General features: G+C 34.3%; 1 protein-coding gene across 8 annotated transcripts in view; it reads right to left on the bottom strand.

The window, feature by feature from the left end:
• SATB1 (SATB homeobox 1) overlaps positions 1 to 21,463 on the bottom strand; it is a 117,318-nt gene that overhangs the window by 70,992 nt on the left and 24,863 nt on the right. For all 8 annotated transcript variants that reach the window (XM_051963062.1, XM_051963060.1, XM_051963059.1 and 5 more), the window contains exons 2-5: positions 20,163 to 20,398; positions 16,312 to 16,488; positions 15,408 to 15,534; positions 14,553 to 14,676 (exon numbers count right to left, since the gene is read on the bottom strand). In XM_051963062.1, the coding sequence (XP_051819022.1) occupies positions 14,553 to 14,676; positions 15,408 to 15,534; positions 16,312 to 16,488; positions 20,163 to 20,373 (639 nt within the window). In that variant the 5' untranslated portion in view covers positions 20,374 to 20,398. The remainder of the gene's footprint in view (positions 1 to 14,552; positions 14,677 to 15,407; positions 15,535 to 16,311; positions 16,489 to 20,162; positions 20,399 to 21,463) is intronic.

The following is a 21,463-nucleotide window of genomic DNA, read 5'->3' as shown; positions in this document are numbered from 1 at the left end:
ATACGTGTTAAAAGTCAAAAGGTTTGTTACTAATTGTATTTATAACAGACTCTGGGTGTGCATTTATGGTCTTTTGGAGCAAAAAAAGAGCATGACATTTATTTTTTCTTTGTTTCATGTCGGTAGAAAACTTTAAGCTCAAATTAATTCAATTAAAATTTTGCTAATGATAAATAATGTGCAAGATACTATGTTAGATCAAATGCATTCAAAGGTAAAAATGTCAGACTGCTCTCAAGAACCTAGAATTAAATAAAGTACAGCATATATATACAAATAACTAATATGGTACAAAAAAATTAATAGTACTAATAATAGATCACATTTCTACACTACTTTGAATTTTGCAAAGCATTTTATGCGTATTATTTCATTTGATTCTTACAACAACCCATTGAGGGAGTTGCTATTATTACCCCCATTTTACAGATGAGCAAACTGAGGCACTGGAAGAGTCAATGACTTTTCTAGGACAATACAGGTAGTATCTGAGGTAAGATTTGAACTCAGTTCTTAGTGCTAAAAGAGGTGGCACTTGCGGCTGGGACTAGAATACAAAAGGCTGAAGATGAAGAAGAAAATGTTCGTTTCAGACAGAGGGGCAGGATTGAGCAAAAGCCCTAGTGATGTGCTAACCTAGCCATCTGAATAAATTTATACACTCAAATGATGAATATGTAAATGGGATCTTTAAAGTCAAGGCAAGAAAGGCACTCTGTGATTTGATTACATATTGAAATTGCTTTATCGTTTGGAAGAGAAGTAATCACTTGGATTACCTGCACAAAGTAGGCTTGGGCAAATTCCCATGATGCCAGACCATGCTGTGAACTCTTCAGTAACAGCAGAGGCCGCCCTAGTTGATTTTTGCTTCGTCCCTCCCTACCCTTAGTTCTTACTGAGCTCACACTGTTGGAGCATGAGGAAGGAATCTGATCCGTCTCAAGGACAAGTCTTAGCTTTTCTACAAGGAAGGGACAGTAACAACAAAATATAAACTCTTCCTTAAGTTTAAATGAAAAAAAAATTAACTTGGGCTCTCCAAAAACATGGCTTCCAATTTTTCTTAAGTTTAGGTCTGCCATTTTATACCTCCATTCATGAAATCCCCGTCACTTTGAGAATCAAATATTAGCATTTAAAATTCTTCACTACCTGGCCCTTTTCCAACCTTCTTACACATCAGTACTCAAAATGCACTTTCCTGGGCAGCCATATTAGTCTGCTTGCTATTCTTCACACAAGACACTTTATCTCCTCCCTCCATATATTTACATTAGCAATATCCTTAAGCCAGACGTGTCTTTTCTCCTTAAAAATCTCTAGCTTCCTTCATGACTCAGCTCACTATTTATAAGAAGTCTGAAAGAAATCTTTCCTGGGCCAGCCCAGCTGCAAGTGCCTTCTCTCTACCTGTTTTGTAGGTATCTTAGGTGAAGATGTTTTCTCCCTCACAAGAATAGCACAGTGATTGGCACCTAGGAAATGCTTAAGAAATACTTCGTGGTTGATTAACAGTGGGTGAAAAAGCATTTATTAAGTGCCAGGCCATCTGCTGAAGGCTGGGGATAACAAATATCAAAGGAGCAGGGAGACAGAAATGTCCCATTCTTCTGGAGAAGGTAACCCGTACCTTCAGGAGTGTGAACCAAGGAGGAGAGCTCTGGTCTGGGAAGTCCCAAGGATTGTTCCTAGAACAGGCTAGTCCAAAGACATTCCCCTCCCTCTAGCAATGATCTGATTACATTTCCCAAAGCTCAGAGTATGGGATGAGTCAGGGTGGGACTTGGGGGTGGGGCTGGGCACCCAGCATCAGGGATGGAGATGACTGGGGAAAAGAATTATGACTCAGGGCAATCCTGGAGCTCAATGGCTTATCTCCCTCTTCTCTCTATACCTCAGTTAAATGCCTCATCTGAAAAATGTAAAGAATAATATAACTGTCGTAATAATGAGTATTCATGTAGCCCTTTAAAGTTTGCAAGCATTTACCATATGTGAATTAAGTTAATCATCGGAACAACCTTAACAAGGAGGGTAAAATGTGATCCTCATTTTACATTACTGTAAACTGAGTCAGACAAAGGATAAAATGATTTGCCTGGGGTCACGCAGCTAGTTAATGTCTGAGGCTGGACTCACACTCATGTCTTTCTGACCCAGGCCCTGTTCTACCCACTGTACCACCATGCTGACACAGGGCTATTTTAATTGTCTATTGAGAATACATCTACGTTAACCTTAAAGCACGATGTTAGCAACAGCTTTATTATCTTTTCACATAAGGAAACTAAGGTTCACAGAACTTAAGTGACTTATCCAAGATTCTGCAGATATTGAGCAGCAAGACAGATTCAAACCCAGATTCCTTACATAAGGGTAAAGTTTTTTGTGTGTGAAAGTTTTGTGTGTGTGTGTGTACACAGCTTCTGACATCCTATCTCCTTTCCAACATGTCCTTTATTATTTATATTTCCTTAGGTTCAATCTTTTGAGTCGTTTCAATGAAAGACTCAATTTTTCAGCTCTAATATCATGCCGTAAGAATGAAGATGATGTGAATGAATTCAATTTTTTGGGATAAAATCATAAATATATAATGTAATTAACATAATCTCTCAAATCGAATAACTATTAATTGACAATAATATATGTGCTAAATGTAACTCTGTGTAACAGAACAAGGCAAAAGTGATCTAAACTTTCTGAGTTTTGCTAACAGAAACCGTGATTAAAATACCTATTTGCCTATATACATAAGCCTAGATAAGATTAAGATGAGGCAAATAAGGCAACAGACCTTAATCCCACAGATGAAAGAGAGAAAATTTTCCTTTTTTTCTATTGCTTTCATATTCAATTGTCAATGAAAATCTATAAAGGAGAATTCTGTGAATTTGCTGAAGGATGTACATATCTAATAGTATATTTGTGCTCATTTAATTAGTACCAACTATATGCTTAAAACCTTTGTTCCACCAATTTGGAAATACATTAGAACTTGATTTGTTAAGTGCCTTTGAGTGATAAAAACAATTTACATTTACTTCCTTCATATTTTTGCTGTGGAAGATTGTACAAGTATTATCACTTCCATTTTACAAATGGAGAAATTGAGGAGCAGAGAAATAAAGAGACTTGCCTACAGCCACACAGCTGGCATTTTCCAAGACCAGTATTCAGACCAATCAGCAGAGTTCTCCTGGATCCTGATCTGGTATTCTTTCTACTAGACTACTAAACCACTAGACCACTAGTACTTAATCTAATTTTTGTACATTTGTCATTACTAACTAAAACTCGGAGATCAAATCCAACTCCCTCATTTTACAAATAAGGAAACTGAGATCAAAAGCTCAGAGGTATGGTCAGTCAATAAGTCACAAAGAATTAATTAAGCACTTACTGTATACCAGGCACTGTGCCAAATGCTGGAGATACAAAGAAAGGTTAAAAAAAACTTGTGACTCCCTATCCCCCCCAAAAAAACACACACACACAGCCTGTTCTCTAATCCAAACTCTAGATGTTTAAGTACTAACAGAAGAAGGTGCTAATCTGAGTCCCAGGAGATGAGCCAACTGGGACTTTGAGAAAGCTGAGGAGGGAGAGAATTCCAGGCTTGAGAAAGAGAGATTAAAAGTAGGCATCCCCCGCCTCCCCTTTTCCATGAGACTACACTGCCTTTTCTCATATAATTGCAGAATGGGATTTCTAGAAAAAGTGTTTCCTTGGCCATGTGTGCCCTGAAAATATACTAATTCCTCTATGATTCTCCATTTTACAATAAAGACAACAAAACTATGAACACATACACAAGAAGAAAATGAAATCTACTGTTTTTTTTCCCCCTAAAAACTAACATGTGGGAAGAAAATAATTCAAGAAACATCTAATAGAAAGATTTTTTAAATTTATATTACCAGTAGCTATCACAATAATAGAGTTAGAGGAATAATAACAATAAAAATCTATTCAATTGAACTGAATGCCCCCTAAATGTTAAATATTTATTACTTGGGCATATTTATATTTTCAAAAACTTAAACCTATCTCTGTTTAAAAATTAAAAACTACAAAAATCAAAAATTTTAATAAAAATATTTTATTCTTTGACTTTTTGTCCTATGCTCCAAACTGATCAAAGCACAGTATAAATAATAAAGTGATACTTTAGTCTGCAAAATGGGACTGTTTTTCTAGGAATACAATGCACAGAATGACCTCTTATTAGGTAAGTAAGAATGCACTGTGAAAATGAAACTGCAATTAAAACTGGAATAAAAATGTTAGGAATGGATTAATCAGTTGGTTTATATCTTGATCCCCTCAGCAGACAGTAAATTAGCTTAATATTTCTTTGGGAACCACTACTGTATGAAAATAGTTTACAAAATATCTAACGATGAAAGGACTGGGAAGTGGGAGGGAGATTAAGAAAGATGACAGGAAAGAATTAAAGAAGGTTCTTAAAGAAACTAACTCTACACTTCTCCAAGTAGCTCTTGACCAACCCTACTTGGTGTCCAGAGTAAAACTCCAGCCCCCTCCCAACAGCCTTGTACATTATGATACCATACAACCTTATGTCTGTAGCGCCCTTCATGAAAGCATCCCAGGGTGCTTTACAATCATTATGTGCTAAAATTAAAACTGAAGCACATACAATTCCTAATAGAATCGTTTTAAAAATGCTAAACAGAACAAATAACTTTTAAGTCTAGATTTAAAAGTCCCAGCAGTCATAGCGTTCCTTACTTCAATTGGCAATGAGCTCCAAAGCTAGGGAACAAATCAACTAAGGACTCTCTCATGTTATGCTAAAGGCCCTCTTATGTTGTTTACACACTACAATAAACCGGTTTCCAGTGGAAGAAAAGGAAAAAAAAATATGTGTGTGTGTGCTTTCATATGTAAGTGGGTGGGTGTGTATACATATGTATGTAGAGATATATACCTATGTATTTAAGTGAGCTTTTTTCTTCCTTTTGGTAGTGGGGGAAGAGTTGTTTCTAGGTTTTGCAAACCAAGCATTAAACAAGGCAGGGTCATGATTAACCACCTCACAAGCACTTCGGCAAGCACACACCCAGAAAAAGTTGAAGCAGAAATTTAAGAGACGTGGAGAGGCAGGTTCTAAAACCCTTAAAACAACTAAGTTTCATCTTAGCATTAAATTTAGTGTTAAAGGCAGTTTAAATGACATTAAAATGTTTTAATCTCATCTTAATAGGTTTGTTCTCAGGTCTAAGCTAGTTCTAAGCCCCAGTTGCACTATTCCATGCATTTAAGAAAACAGCTTTTTTCATATGGTGATTTTCTCTGCATTACTGATTTTAAGGTCAAGGAAACCTGCTGTAATCTAAACCAAAGCAAGTAAGAGTAAAATAAAATCTTTTAAATTTATCAACCAGAATACTACTCAATATTAATACACTTTTTAAAATAAGGGAAAGAAGATCAAGACTATCTTAAAAATACACAAAAAAGATTTTAAGAACTTTTTTAAAAAAGTTAAATGCTTTTTAGCCTTTTCTATTTAAGAGGTAACAGAAGCCTTGTATCTAAGACTAGGATAAATCTTAACAGTATAAAACTTTTAAGCAAAGGGGATGCTCTATGAGAGACCAGAAAACTGGCCTGGCTCAGAAAGAATGGGGTTCAAGTTTAGATTCTGTCACATACTTTTTGGGCTTATTAATTTGTCACTAGAATTCGAGCTGTGTAGTAAAAGGATCTGAACTAAGAGAAAGAATTTTCTCTTTGGGAGTCCTCAACATCAATGAAATTAGACATCCAGCTCCAAAACAAAACAGTAAAAAAAAGTCCCCCCAAAAAACCTAAAACAAAAAACACACCAAAACATGTAAGCCCAAAACTTCTTCCTATCTTTAAGAAACAGAACAGAATATGATTATCATTTAACAACATATAGAGTATCTAAAGCTGAGGTTTTCAACTGCATTGCAACATTTAGGACATCCTTTACATAAATAAATAGAGTTCATACTTTCAAAGGATATACCTATAATCTGACATCTCCTTGACTTAACTAATGCATTGGGGCCCTACCAGTTCTCTAATCAAGTTAGTGCACAAGACCCTTATAAATTGATGATGCAATTGGGTTGGGGTTGGTTTAGTCAGGTTGCACTCTTATTGTAGATATGTAACAATACCCCCAGAGGAAAAGCCCCTGAAATATCAAATCCACTTTCAAGTTCTATCCATGGAGCCTGTGCTTAGTCCTATTTATGGGAATACCAAGGTCCAGTTGCTATCAAGGCTATTAATGCTTGATAAAATTGATATGCATCATCTCTCGATTCACATGCTCATTGGTGGAAATTTTGTTAATTTTACGATATGGTTTGTGAAAGGCTTTAAATTAAAACCCATACAAAAAACCTACATGGAACTTCTGCTTAGAATTAAAAAAAAATATTGTGCAAGATTATTCTCAGTTTCAATCTTAAAAGAGATGGGTAAAAGACATCAAATTGAAAATTAGTCTTAATGAAGTTGTCAAATATCTCCTTATCCACAAGATTTGGCTATGTCAAAGAGCAGGATTTCTGTTCTAAAATGAAGAAACTAGCTTTTTTTGTGTGTGGGTCAAGGAATTAATTCCATATTATGCCCAAAGGGCTAGAAAATTGTGCATACACTTTGATCCAGCAACATATATACTAGAGTTATAGCCCAAAGAGATAATAAAAAAGGGAAAACACCGAAGGTGTGTAAAAAGTTTTAGCAGTCCATTTTGTAATGGCAAGGAACTGGAAACTGAGTGGATGCCCATCAGGTGGGGAATGGCTGAATAAGTTATAGTATATGAATGTAATGAAACATTATTGTTCTGTAAGAAATGATGAGCAAGATGATTTTAGAAAAACCTGGAAAAACTTATATGAACTGATGCTAAATGAGGTGAGTAGAACCAAGAGAACATTGTATATAGCAACAGTAAAATTATGTGATAATCAATTGTGATAGACTTAGTTCTTTTCAACAATGAGGAAATTCAAAGCAATTCCAAAAGATCTGTGATGGAAAGAGCCACTCACATCCAGAGAGAAGACTATGGAGATTGAATGTAGATCACAGAATAGTATTTTCACTCTTTTTGTTGTTTGTTTGCTTGCTTGTTTTTTATTTTCTTTCTTTTTATCCCCTTTTAATCTGATTTTTCTTGCACAACATGACAAATGTGGAAATGTTTGCAAGAATTGCATATGTTTAATCTATAATGGATTACTTGTTGTCCAGAGGAGGAGGAAAGTGAGGAGGTAGGGAGAAAAATTTGGAACACAAGGTTTTGCGAGGTGAATGTTGAAAACTATCTTTGCCTGTATTTTGAAAAATAAAACACAATTATAATTTTAAAAAAATTAATTCCATGTCTGAATGGCTTTTATTTGTTTGTTTATTTTTTTTTGACAGAAATTTCTCACTTCTGACTTGTTAAGGGATCCTTACTGTGTATTGCATTATCAGACCACGGTATGACATAGGATCTTGAATACTACCTATCTCATGTAACTGTTTGTGAGATGATCTTCTTTCAAGGCACTATATAAAGGAGATTCATTACTATTTTATTATTGTGGTTTTTGAGAGATCTGATTGTCATGGTAAGCCATATCCAAATCTCATAAATTTCATAAATTAAAGTTTCCTTTTCCCTCTCTGAAGTCAATCTCCCTGATCCAGGTTACTAGATTAGCAAAAGAATTGTAATCAGTTAATATTACTTTCAAAGAAGTCAGAATGAGTCTCTTCCTGTCAAAAAGGAAAGCAGGAAGAAGGAAGGAAGGAAAGAGGGAGGGAGGAAGAGAGGAAAGAAGGGAAAGAAAGTAAGAAACAGAGAGAGGGGGAAGGAGGGAGAGAAGAAAAAAAGAGGAAGGGAGAAAGTGAGGAGGGAATGAAGAAGGAAGAAAGGAAGGTAGAAAGAAAGGCAGGCAGGAAGGAAGGAACAAAGAAAGAAAGAGAAAAAAAAGAAAAAAATTAAAGTAACTAGTCAAATAAATGCCTTATTAGAAAAAATATTCTTATAGGAAGATTCAAAACAATAAAAATCATAGTTTGAGTACACACACAGAAGAGAAATATATAAATCTAATGAGTTAAACACCAAATTCAATTTCTTTCAAATGAATATTTTGTTTTTCTTTAAGTTACAGGGATTCTTGTCTCAGGAATTTTTATTTCCTGTGCATTAAGGGTTAAGAAGAATAATTATTACTAGTAGAGAAGTAACATTCAGTATAATTGGCAAGTGTTCAGGTATACATGGAGTCAAATACTTACAAATGCGTTAGGTCCTAATGATGGTAAACGGGCCTTTTGTTTGTATAGGAAAATGTATTCTGAGCTCCAGTGTGATTAATGGTGGTAAGGTTCCCAGGCCATCACAAAAAAAAATCTATTTAACCCACAATCTAGCTAGATTATAGGACTAATATTATTAGCATGAGTGTGAATACTGAGTTGAGATACAGGAGGAGGAACATTTGGGTACTCTTGGAAGGTGATTTTTAGGTCCTTGACCCAGCTTATTAGTAGTTCCTTTCATCTGTCTTCTGTTTTTTAAAAAGGCAGGGCAAACTTCTCTTCTGCTTCTGAACCCAGAGTTTCTCTCAAGTCTACAAGGTTTATTTTTCTTTTGTTTTGACAATGGTTCTAATGGGCTTAACACAAGGGTAGAATTAGAAAATCAGAGAAAAGAAAGTATTTGTAACAATGGGCCAAAACTATATGATGATCATTCAATTCATGAAATGTTATTATGATTTTTAAGTTATTATAAGTCTTTAGAACCATGTTGTTAGCTTACCAATAAATTAAATGTAAAATGATTTCTAGATTTATGGAAAATTGGCATTTTGGATGATAGGCTTGGTCTCTGCATTATTTTTGTTATAGAATCAAGAATCAATTTCCTATATTTGTTTTTACACGCCTATAAAATAAGCAATACCTGCATTTTAAGGAATAAAGCAAATATTCTCAATGAAAGGAAAATACAGAAAGTGATTTCTCCTAATTTATACTCAAAAAATGTAAAAACATAAAGTGTAATTATTTTTTGAGACATTAGATAGCTTTTGTAAATAAAAGAAACACTACTGACAAACTAATTTTGAGAGAATTTTCCCCCCAACATGGAGATGAAATGGATCTTCTCAAAAACAGTCACCTAATCATTTACATTGTCCTTATGGTTAACAACTTGTCTAGTACAGTTATATCTACAGTAAAATTTTTACAAATCAAATATCAAGGAGAAAACCATTTAAATACTATGATTTTTTTTTGTCTCCTTGTTTGTCTGCAATTTTATGGCTTTACTGACAAATTTAGTTTAATTTGTATAGGAGCAATTTTATTGACTGATAAAGGGAATATAAGGAATGCTCTAACATCAAATATAAATAGGAACATTTTATACCATATTACACATGTTAACTATATTTAGATGTAGATTACAGTTTCTATAATACATGTTGAAGGGCACTTTTGTATAATATATAATTATGAAGTATTGACACTTAAACTTTCAATATTTTATATTCTAAAAAAAAATCACCAAAACTTATTGTTTCCTTTTCACATCAAAGGAACACTGGGATTTTTCTTTAAGATGAGGTTTGTGATAAAAATGGTATTTTAAAGACTCTTACGATAGCTAATAATAGCTAGCATTTATAGTTTTTCCTATGTGCCAAGCACTGTACTAAATGCTTTACAATTATTATCTTATCTGATCCTCAGAATAATCCTAGGTTTCACATGCTATTGATATCCTCATTTTACAGATGAGGAAACTGAGACAGAGTTAAGTGACTTAGTCATAAAGCTAATGAGTATCTGCAGAAAGATTTGAACTCAGATTTTCTAGAGCCTCGGCTCTGGCTCTATCCACTGCACTAGCATAACTAATAATATATTGAATTCACATGTATGGAGGACTTTACGTTTATAAATCACTTGCATAACAACTGGGGGAGAGAGGAAGAGAATGCACAAAAATGATCATTTTCATTTTAAAAACAAGGAAAGCCAGCAATCCCTAAAATGACCTGTCTGAGACAATAGGGCTCAGACCCCAATCTTTTGATCTGAAGGCCTATGCTCTTTGCGTTATATCACTCAGCCTCTCATGCCCTCTTTTCCAAAAGCAGACTAGTATTCTTCTTCTCCCATGCTAGCTAGTTGAAACACAGTTCTAAGCTTAGGTATCCACAGCAATTTTGTGCTGATACGACCACAAATGTACAGCAATTTTTTATTATAATTTAAAAAATCAAAATATATGATGCTTCATATGTTATTTGATTTTGGCAGAAATGCCATGAGAAGTATAGAAAGTATTTTGTTGTTATCCATTAGAAGGCTATTTAGCCAAATAATATGAGTAATTTTTACATAAAGTACAAATATTTTTATATAAAAATTAACTATGCATGAATTACTTTGGAAGATCTGAAATTTCCTTGGTATGGCTGTCTCCTCCCCAGATGCAAAAAGCAATTTTGCTTCTTCCCCCATCCTTCTCTCTCCTCTCCGCTCTCCCATTTCTGTCTGTGTCTGTCTGTCTGTCTCTCTCCCCTCCTTTCCTTCTCTTGCTTTTGTATTTATTTCTCTCTATTTCTCTCCCTTTCCTCTCCTTCCCACTCTGTTTCTGGCTCTCTCTGTCTCTTTCTCTCTCTCACACACAAAGACATACATTTTCATCCTGAAAATCTTTTATCTATGTCCTTCCATAAGTCCTCCATAGAAGATATAATAATGGTAATGATAACAAGAGCAAGCATTCATAGAGTACTTAAAGTTCCTTAAAGAATTTTATATTATCTCATTTAAGTTTTGCCACAACTTTCTGAGGTAGGTGCTATTATGATCCTCATTTTACATTTAAGGAAATTGAGGGAGACATCTGGAAAAGTTTTTGAATTCAAGTCTTCCTGACTCCAAACCTAGCACTCTACTATATTTTGATACTTCCATAAAAGTATATCTAGAATGAATAATGGTTTTTAAATTTGTAGCAAGGATTTGAAACTCAAGGAATGAGCAGAGTGAACTAAATATAAGATTATCTATAGAGTAGTTAGGCATTTATTCAGGAGCTGCTAGAAAAACTTGCTTATTTTAGAATTTAAAGAGGTGGTACTGAGGACAAAGGAGTAACAGCCAACTTCTACTCATTGGAAAATTTGCCCAGTACCCTAGGCTCATGGGAACATTCCTGGTTGGCTCCCTGTAGGTAATCTGACATGGGTTGGATTCTGGCTTCAAGCAACATAATAAAGCTTCATTGTGTTTTTGAATTCAGACAATGCTAGAATCTTCTCTTCAGTAATATGAATGTAGGGAAAAAAATGTGGGTTTTTTTTTCAAGATGTGGGCGAGGGGAATCATAATAGCTTTTGTCAATTATCTGAGGGGCTATCTAGGATGTAGGATTTGACTTCTTCCTCTTGGCCCAACAGCAGAATGAATACTCTTATGACTTTAGGCAAATGGGAAAAATTCTGTGCACTTTGGTTTGCTCATTTCTAAAGTTAAGGGGATTGGGTATAATGGCCACTAAATTCCTTTTGGGTCTTTATTTACAATTCTCTTATCCTAACTCAGGATGATATTTCTTCCCCCTCCCATAAAGGTCTTCAAGCAAGTGCTGGAAGATCCCTTATTGAGAATTGTAGAAGGGATTTTTGCACAGGTGGACTAGCTCGGTCTCCTCGGAAGCTCTTTCCAACTCCAAGATTCTGTGATTCATCCATTCCAGAATCATACACAGGCAGGAAATGTCACTTGATATCTCAAAAATCTAGTGTGTTTTGATGTTGGGTCCTTATCAATATGCTAGGATTGCATATATACTCAAATCACAGATAGGATTCAAATTAAGAAACAGATTTTCACTATCATGCCCTTTTCAACAAATCCTAACTGTAAGGAGAGACATTCCTTGGAAGGACAATAGGAAGGACATAGCTCAGGGCAAAAGCCTTTGAAGGCTTAGAGTTCCTCTTCCTTGACCAAAAGACATAGAGAGGATGAAAGGAAAAGAATGGAGAAATAAATTGGTAAGAAGAACTTTCAGTTAAAATGTTCTGGGCAGCAGTTTTCCATAGCGGGTAAAACAGTCACAGAACATGGAGAGAACAAGAAAAATGAGATGCAGGGAAAAGGAACAACTGAAAAAGATCTGAATGTAGGCTTTAACCACTTAGAAAAAAGTAATCACCCCTCCAAATTTGGAGGACATCCATACACATCATGTCCCCACATCTCAAATGGCATATTTGAAAAGCCAACCCAATTTAATTCTGACCTGACTTTGAATTGCTGCCACTGATGATCTGTGTGTAATTTTCTCAAAAGACAAAAGCAAATATAAAGTCGTCAATGAAATTTAAATGAATGCCCTGATTTCAATGCTGAAGACCACCAGAATGCCATAGTCGCCAACTACAATTTTTATGAGATCACTAAAGTCATTCCCATAGTAATAAACAAGAACACAAGAACAGTTCTACTTCTTGTAATTCTTTTTCCTCCTTTTAATACTTGACTATACTTCATTCATTTCCCAATTTAACATCACCTTTGTAACTTTTAAATCCTAACTCAGCATGTTGTAGGGAGATTTTTGCCTTCGCCTTTGCCTTTCAGACCGCTGAAGAATTAGCTCAACATTCCCTACGTCAACACAGGTAAGATATTTCAATTCATTTCTGAAGAACACCACAAAGTTAAGAGATTATAACCAACATCTGGCTAAAAGACTTAAGCATTTGAGAAGTTTCTTTTAGTTTTCATATGTTCCTCAGTTTTGAGACTAAGAGAACCTTTCAGATCATTTTTAACTTTCAGTTTTCAGTAGAGCAGTTCAAGGCACCTCCTGGAATTGTTCACAAAACTGAGTTTCCCATGTGAACGTGCAAATATTGCCCAGTTTAACCATCAACCTGACTCTCAATGTTCATAAAAATCACTAACTTTCTCCTTTAAAAGTTGGGGAGAGAGTGGAAGAGAAGAATTTTGGTGAAATTATAACTGAAAACTGAGAAATATGGTTAAGAAATATTTCAACATTTCAATTATGTGATTTATGAAATACAGCATGCATGTGGTTAATATGCAGCTACTGCACACATTAAGATAATATACTAAGAGTCAAAATTTGAGCATTCATTTGCAATTCATTCTGTCATGTTCTCTTTGTGCTGGCAAAGCTGATGACACCAGGGCTGAACAAATGCTAAATCACACAAGGTTACTTCATAGGCACCTATCAGACAACTAAGCAGATGGAACATGGGGAATTATTACTATTATTATTATCATTATTAATTTCCAATTCTATAAATGGTTATTCCAGAAACACAGAACTGCATGCCAATTCAATTTATAAAGACATTTCAAAAAGCTTTACAAAACTTCCTTTTAAAATCTTAATAATGGTAAAATTTTAAATTCTGGAAGAATACAGTTAAGTATATCAAGGTTTCACTCTAATGTAATCTGGTACATAAAAAAAAAAAGGAATTCAGAATAATTACCTATCTGTTCTAAAAGCTAATGAAATGTTCATCCACCTAAAGGACCTTACTATGACATACATGTTTACTATATGGTCCTATAGCATCAATATAAGTTCTCCCATTATAGCAAGATATGAATATATGTTGAAAAAAGGAGATTAAACTACATTATCAAAAATAACTCTTTTTTAAATTTATCATAAGCACCAAACTGCAATATAATTTCTACTGGTAGTTTCAGTTACCCTTAGCAAAATTCATGTTTAAAAATTAAAATAAAATAATAAATTTGAGTCTCTCCTTAAGGTTCCTGACCACTGATCATCAATATTACAAAGGAATATAAGATTGTATACTTCAAGGAAACTTAAATCAATGCCAAAGAAATGAGTAAAAAAAGATTTTTTTAAGTGTAAAGACATATAAGTATTCAAGTTTAGCCAAAAATAGGTAACAGAGAGATTCCCTTTCTATTAGACTAGTTTCCTTTCTTCTAGTTCTGAGTAAATAGCATCTTTTCATTGTAGCTTAAAACCCGATTCTTATTTAACTTGCTAGCATTCCTAGATTATCTTATTTTGTGAGTTATATTTAAAACTAACAAAGATTACTTAAACAGTCATCTAAATTTAGTGACCCTTTGACAACAATGAGAATCTCTTTACGTCGTCTATGAAAAAAAAAAAGACCTAACTAAAATACTTGAAAATTGAAAAAGCAAAAACTCACTGAAATGGTCTTCTCTTGAGCTGATTTAAAAAAAAAATTTTTTTTTTACTATTTTCCTTTAAATTTTCCCAAAGGAAAATCCCATATAAGTTACATGAAATATGAATCAAGTATATTTAAAAGAGCGCCAAGTGGTCAAACCCATTTGCATTTCTGGCCAATTAGGTCTTCTGATACCAGTTGCTCTAGAATGTAGCAATATCCCTTCTCCAAATGGGGGCTGCCTCATATAGTGTTTCATTATTGATCACATGCTAGGCTAAGTACCTGGGAAAGGGGACACTCCTTGGCCAATGAACTCTGGTTCATATCCTTCAGTAAGTCCTTCAGAGCATTTCTTACGGTTGTGTGAGACCATTGTTCAGGAGGCAAGTCTTCTAGTTTAGGGCAACTATTTGAGACATAGATTAGAAAGGGGATTATTACAAGATTGCATCCTGCTGCAGAACATTCCTTTAAGACAGACAGATTTCATTTTGCGCATCAAGCAGATGCATCTGGAGATTGCTCTCGGTCTCCTGATTGTTCCGATTAGTTAATTACTTTATACAACACATCTGCTGTATTGATGCATGAATTATACATCAGCTGCATGTGGCGACTATTTTTTCATGTTACTTCTACCTTTCTGCTCTGATGCGCTTGGTAAGACAATTTAAGGTGTAATGCTTTCTCATGACCGATCAGGGAAAGCATTAATATATTAACTATTTTCCGTTCATCGCTGTTCACATGACTTAAAAAATAATAAGGATGTAGTCATAGTGAAGAAGTCATTCTATCACAAAATGTACACAGATGGCACTGTTCATGATATGCAAAAATATTTTTCTCTTAAGTAAACTTTATGTAAAATGCCTTCTTGTAATGCATCATTTAATTGACTAAATGCAGCAGAGTTGCAATATGATACCTACAGAAACCAATCAATTAAAAGCTAGAAGAAGAAGGGGGGAAAGTTCTCTTTAACAGTGTAAGTTGGAGAACAGTAAGACAAGATTAATTTGGACTTAAGTTTTCTAAAAAAAACCATGCCAGATTTTATTTGGAAGCTGAGGAGCCATAAAGGACTAGGGAGGCAGGGTTCGTTTCTCACCTTCTGCCTCCTGTCTCCGGACTCACCTGTGTAATTGGATTTTCAGTGTGACCACATGATACACGTCTTGCAGCATGTCTGCAACAGTAGCATCAGGGGCATCTGTCACATAGGACAGTGGAACTGGATTCCATTTTCCAACTTGGATTAGCCCTTGACCAGACAGAGAAGAGAGTGTAGACTTTAACCCTTTAATCAAAAAATTATACCAGGATCTTCCCTCCTCCCCCCTTAGTTGCCTTCCTCCCTTTTCCTCCCTTTCCTACCATAATTCCTACCTGGATCATTTTAATCCAAAAAATAGTATGAGGATAAAATCATTTACATTTTAGCTTTCCAGATTATAAAAGAAATAGTGTTAGGATTTTTTTTAACCCTCTGGAAATAAAAAACTCATCAACAAAATTTCTATATAAGGTCATATTTTCTCCAACTTTCAGAAAGTTCTAATTCAACAGAACTGAACCAGTTCTAAATGACTTTACAATTTAGATAAGAATCCCTATTGCAGTGGGAACCAGCACTGAAAAATACTTTACAGCCCATAAAACCATCAGAAACAGAATAAAAGAAACAGAACTAGATATTCAGTCATAAATGCAAATTGACTCTCAACAGTCCATCTGCTCAAATATGCTCGACACTTCCTTGTGGATCCTCAGTGGAGCAGATTATTAAGGTCAATAAGCATACTAATGATTCAGTTGAAGCAATTTAAAAAAAAATCTACCTCAACATTCCACATGAGCAAAATGTGTGTTAACTAAACCAAAATGAATTAAGCCAATTTTTTAAAGTCACAGACTAACAAAAATAGAATCCCATCTCAAATGCATGTCTAAGAAGAAAAAACACATAATGTTTCTTCCAGAAAGTACACATAAAACATCGGACTTTTTTTTTCTCCAATTGGATAGATGTATTATTTACCTTTGGCTTGGGCAGCAGAGCTGTGAGAATATCCAAGAGAGAGCAATGCCATTTCTATCAGTTGGTTGAAAAGCATATCCTTTCTTACCAACACAAACTCTGCATGTTCCTCCTTACAATCATATTCAATGGAGTTCTCATAATGCTCCACCACACAGAAAACAGGTAGCATTGTTCCTATCAAAAAGGCCAAAAAGACAAAAAAAAAAACACACAAACCAACAATTTTCACCAACCCATTCTCAGAAGGGGGATGGGGTATAAGGGAGTTGTGAGAGGAAGTTTTTGAAGCAGTGAGAGGGAAACGGGGACTACACTGGTAAGGTAAACAGCATTGAAGCAAACGTGCATTCACACACACACACATTTTCATCATTATCCAAAAATAAGCAAATGGAAATCAAAGTATTTCCTATACAATTTGTTCTATTTTATTTATAGAACAATATTTTCTAAATAGAAAAAAAAATGTTCAATTACCTGTCTAGCAAAAGAACAATGTTGACTGGAGAGGAATAAGTTGGCTGCTTCTGTCCTGTCTGATTTGTTGTGACTGGTGTGCAGTCTGAGAAGCCCAAACACATACTGCAGATGTCTTGTGTGTTAGACATTTTAATCCCATCTAGATAATTTTGTTAATATTAAACGATCTCATTTGGGTCAACATCATTAAATTGAACCTTTTGTTTCTTTTTGGTGATGTCTCTGTTCTAATCCAACTATGTTATTAAAGAAGAAAATCTTATTCAAATTATTCAAGATATTGTTTCATTCAAATATATTTTGAATGCTAAGGTACAATTATATATTTGAGAAATATAACTTTTCATGTTATATATTTTATACTGTCTGCTAAAATATATTATATGTAAATAACATGAAACATTTTTTTTTTTTTTTGGATAATATTCCTATTTTGGTCCAAAGAATTAACAAAAAAAAAAAAAAAAAAGAACGAACCTTTTCATGACTTGTTTTAAGATCTGAATATTTAAGTAACATTTGAGATTTTTTTGCTTCTCCACATTAATTTACTTAGTTTAGTATTATCAATAAACTCAGTGACCAAGAAAATAGCAAATTTAGGTTATTCATTATCGGAACAGCAACTATTAAAAAAAAAGAACCATCTTTGTACTTAGTACACTGGGTGAGCACCTTATCATTAACATTTTACTGGTTAAAAGAAAAGGGTTAAAAAGCAGATGCACAAGAACTGTCTTGTGGCAAGCTGCCAGAAGGGTAGCATCTTTAGCATAAATGATGACAAGGGTTACTTTAACAGGGCACCCAGGATCTCCAATTAGTCCGACAATGTTAATGCTTCCATAAGTAGTGCCCTCTGCACTCACAGAAGCCTCCTAACTTGCAAAGGTGTCAAATATGTACTGTAGCTAGAATTATGATTTATATTGCCAATAGATGTGGCCTTTACAATTCTCAATTAATGTTTTTGTATAACAAAAAGGAACCCAAAAAGGGACATTTTCAACATGTAGATTTTTACACTGAAGCTTCAGTGACCTGTCATAAGAGATTTGTATGTAGCTCTGACAAACTAACCCCTTTAGGTTTGCTTAGGAAAAGCTCACAAACCTCTTTGGTGAGTTTGTACCCAACAGGCTCAGCATGGAGAGCCAGCTGAAAAGCTTGCCAATGTTCATATAGTTCTTTTAGCTATTTTATGTAAGTGGCAGATTGGTCAGGAAAAAGAATTTGGGGAGACCCTAGAAAAAGTGGTGATTTCTTCATTGGTTAAATTATTCTCTATAGTATTTTTGCAAAACTAACAAATCACTGCTTCTCTTTCTAAGATAAGGTTTCTTAAGGTGGACTATAATGTTTACCTGCCATCTCAGGAAAAAAAAAAAACAAAACAAAAAACAAGCAAATAAGCAGAAATCCTGCACAAAAGATGAAAATATCAATCTTTCTAGCATCTCCCTTCTTGAAAAGAAACATTTTTATTAAACTAAGAAAAATTCTGTATTTATAAGTGCTTCTGAAAGAACCCAAAGCATTTAGGCAGGAAGTGAAAATATTTGACTTTGGTTTCCCCTCCCCCTCTTGTCCCCCTGACTTCAAAGAGTTAGGTTAATATAACAAAAGCACATGCATTGATTTTTCATTTCATGTAATGATACAAAAGTGTGCTACTCTCTATGCTGCTCCTTGCAGCTGGGAAATGTTTATAGGTTATGTCGCTATTCAAATAGACTGCATGTCTTTAGACACAGAACTAGGAGCACACTGAGCAGATTTAGATGTATACTGGAGATAATAAAGGTAGATATTGCTAGTGAAACACAAGGATCATCTGACTGCAAACCAAGCAGCTAAATCTCTTAGTGAACTGTCACTGCTGCTCTCCTGTTTACGTAAAAGGCAGCCAGCCCGATGCCCTGGCTGATCACTCTTGCTGCTGCTTGGCTAATCCTCCAAGTACAGCAACTTTATAACCTTCTAGTATTAAAGAGGAGCACATTGGTCAGTGTTCAATGCTAAAAATACATCATGACTTCAACCTGAAGGCAGGGCTAGAGCTTTTGCTGAAGGTTTACGAGTCTGTGTAAACAGCACGTCTGCCATAAGGAGCAGTGAAGTCTGGAGAATCCTTGTCTAAAACTGTCCTGGCATTAAAGTTTGCTGTGCAAATATCACATAATACCAGAGACAGCTGAAATCTCCTATTTAGGAATTTATGGAACTTATATGTTTGCAGGCGTCAGAAAGTCTTTTTTATAGAGCCCTAGTGCTTCACAGTACAATATTAATGCACTCTGTTTGAAAAGCCGTAATAAATTATATTTTTAATGCTCTTACCCTGGCTTTCTTAAGATGCATACATTCTTGGCAAACAATCAATAAATAGGGTAATCATGAGCAGAGGCCAAAGAATTTGCTGAAGTGCTGTTTTTCCATTTTTAATAGATAAAGATCTAACAATACGGACTGCTGTGTCTGTTCATTTCGGGATCAATATATTCTTTGTTTTCGCCAAACCAAGGAAAAAATAAATGATTGTATGATAAATGTTATGCATCAAACACAATGAAATTCCACTGCCTTCTAACTTTATCTACTTAATATTCTTGGTTGCTAAAAGGTTGCATTTTTAGACTGCTTAGCAAATGCAAGAAAAATTTGAATTATAAACATATAGCAATTTACAGAGAAACAAGGACCATTATAAGACATGCTGAATTATATTCAGTTTATGCCTTGCCTTACATGAATCATCTTGTTGAATACGGCCAAAGTTTTAAGACATTATCATCAATTTAATTTAAATTATTTATATGAACACTCACACAATAGAATCCCAAGAAGCTGGTCTAACTTTGCACACCCTTAATGAAAATGCCCAATTACAACAAATTTGAGACTAGAAAATATAATTATCTGTTCCTCTATTTTAAGTAAAGAATCTACTTTTAAAGATTAAACTAGAAAAATGGATGTCAAAATAATGCAAATTTCAAGCAATATAGGAGAGGTGATTTGTGAAATCACCTCCAAAAAGTTAATAGATACTTTCCCAATAATTAGTCTCATGAAAAAACTCTGCTAATATTCCAATAATATAAAGTCCTAAGATATTCATTTCTATTGAATACTACCTTAGGTTGACATCCATCAGCATCACAAGAGTTCCTGGAATTTTAGAAGACTGAGACAGAAATCTAAAGTCAAAAGACTCCACCCGCTAGAGGAAGATGCTCCACCCAAATATGAAGTTCATATTGCCCAAAGGTGGTTTACATCTGGGCCAAGCAATGTGAAACAGAATGAAAGAAAAGGAAATCCAAAGGATGGTCTTGGATAGTATTCTGTATCTTTAAGATATTTACCTTTTCTAATGTTAGTTTTCATCAGATGTCCAGAGTGTTTTAAAGGCACTCCTTGCATTTTAGCTCCTGTACTTCCAAGTCGTCCTCTTCCTAATGGGCTCCCATTCTGCTCCAAGCGGGCAATTTTGGCTGGTGGACCCTTCGGATCGCTTACATTGTTAGACATTTCCGAATGTTCTTTCCCCTGAGTTGTCTCGTTCAAATGATCCATACTCAGTCCCGCCTCTAAAAATCACCTGCCATGTTTAAAAAAAAAAAAAAAAAAGTTGTACACATGTGTAAATATATATGCATATAAATATCTGGAAGATTTTTGTCTCTCTAATTTATGTTCTTTAAAATGAGCACTTGCCTGATCCCAATGTATGCAAAAAAATTAGAAAAATAAAATAATTGAAATTGCTCATTTTTCCCCTAACTGCTTGTATTGTATATATATGTAAAGGTGTCTTATTTTCTATTTACAGAACTATGTTAAATACATGAATTTATATCTGGAACAAACATAACTATAAAATGATTAAAGCATGGCATAAACAATGATTTTTATCTACTTTAAAGTGATTAAAAATTAAAAGTTCATTAATGAGTCAAATACTAAAACTTTAAGCAAGATACAATAGACTTGGAGTAAAAGATATATATACCCACCTCTTACTCCCTCCCCCCCCCCCAGAGCCTATTTCTTGAGATAGTTGGCAAGTTCATCAAGACTTTCTATTTTCCCAATGGAAACTTTCTATTTTCCTCTTTTACTTTCTATGTTAACATGGGAGAAGAGTTTTCTTCCTACTGAGATCCTGAGACTCCTATTACATATTAAAAATGCAATCAAGTCTATGTCCAAGATGTGACTGAACCCATCTGTGTTCATGAAGCTACATCTCTAACAGAGAGAAGTAAAATATTTAAAATCTATACATTCTAGGTGTTGGTGTACTACAGTCCTTATGTGTTTAATTAAAATTTAGTACCCTATTCATGATATAAAAGTACTAATAATTTATGAAGCCAAACATTTGGAAAAATATTTTTCATGTATTCTCTAATTTTAAATGTAGAGTTTAGCTAAAACAATCACTGACTACATTAAATTTCTAATCTTCAGATGAAAAAATATATTCATTTAAAATGATAGCTAACATGTATAAAACATTTAAAAATTTGCTAAACATTTTGTATAAGTTACCAACTTCTCTGCCTAAAAAGGGCAATTTAAAAAATCAATTTCAAAGAAATAAACAGAAAATAGGTTAGAGAAATAGTTAATAGTAGTAGATATAGGAATTATGTTACATCTT

The sequence above is a fragment of the Antechinus flavipes genome, chromosome 5 (genome assembly GCF_016432865.1).
Source record: "Antechinus flavipes isolate AdamAnt ecotype Samford, QLD, Australia chromosome 5, AdamAnt_v2, whole genome shotgun sequence".
Lineage (NCBI taxonomy): Eukaryota > Metazoa > Chordata > Mammalia > Dasyuromorphia > Dasyuridae > Antechinus > Antechinus flavipes.
The sequence above is the reverse complement of the archived record's forward strand: the minus strand, read 5'-3'. Positions and strand labels throughout refer to the sequence as shown.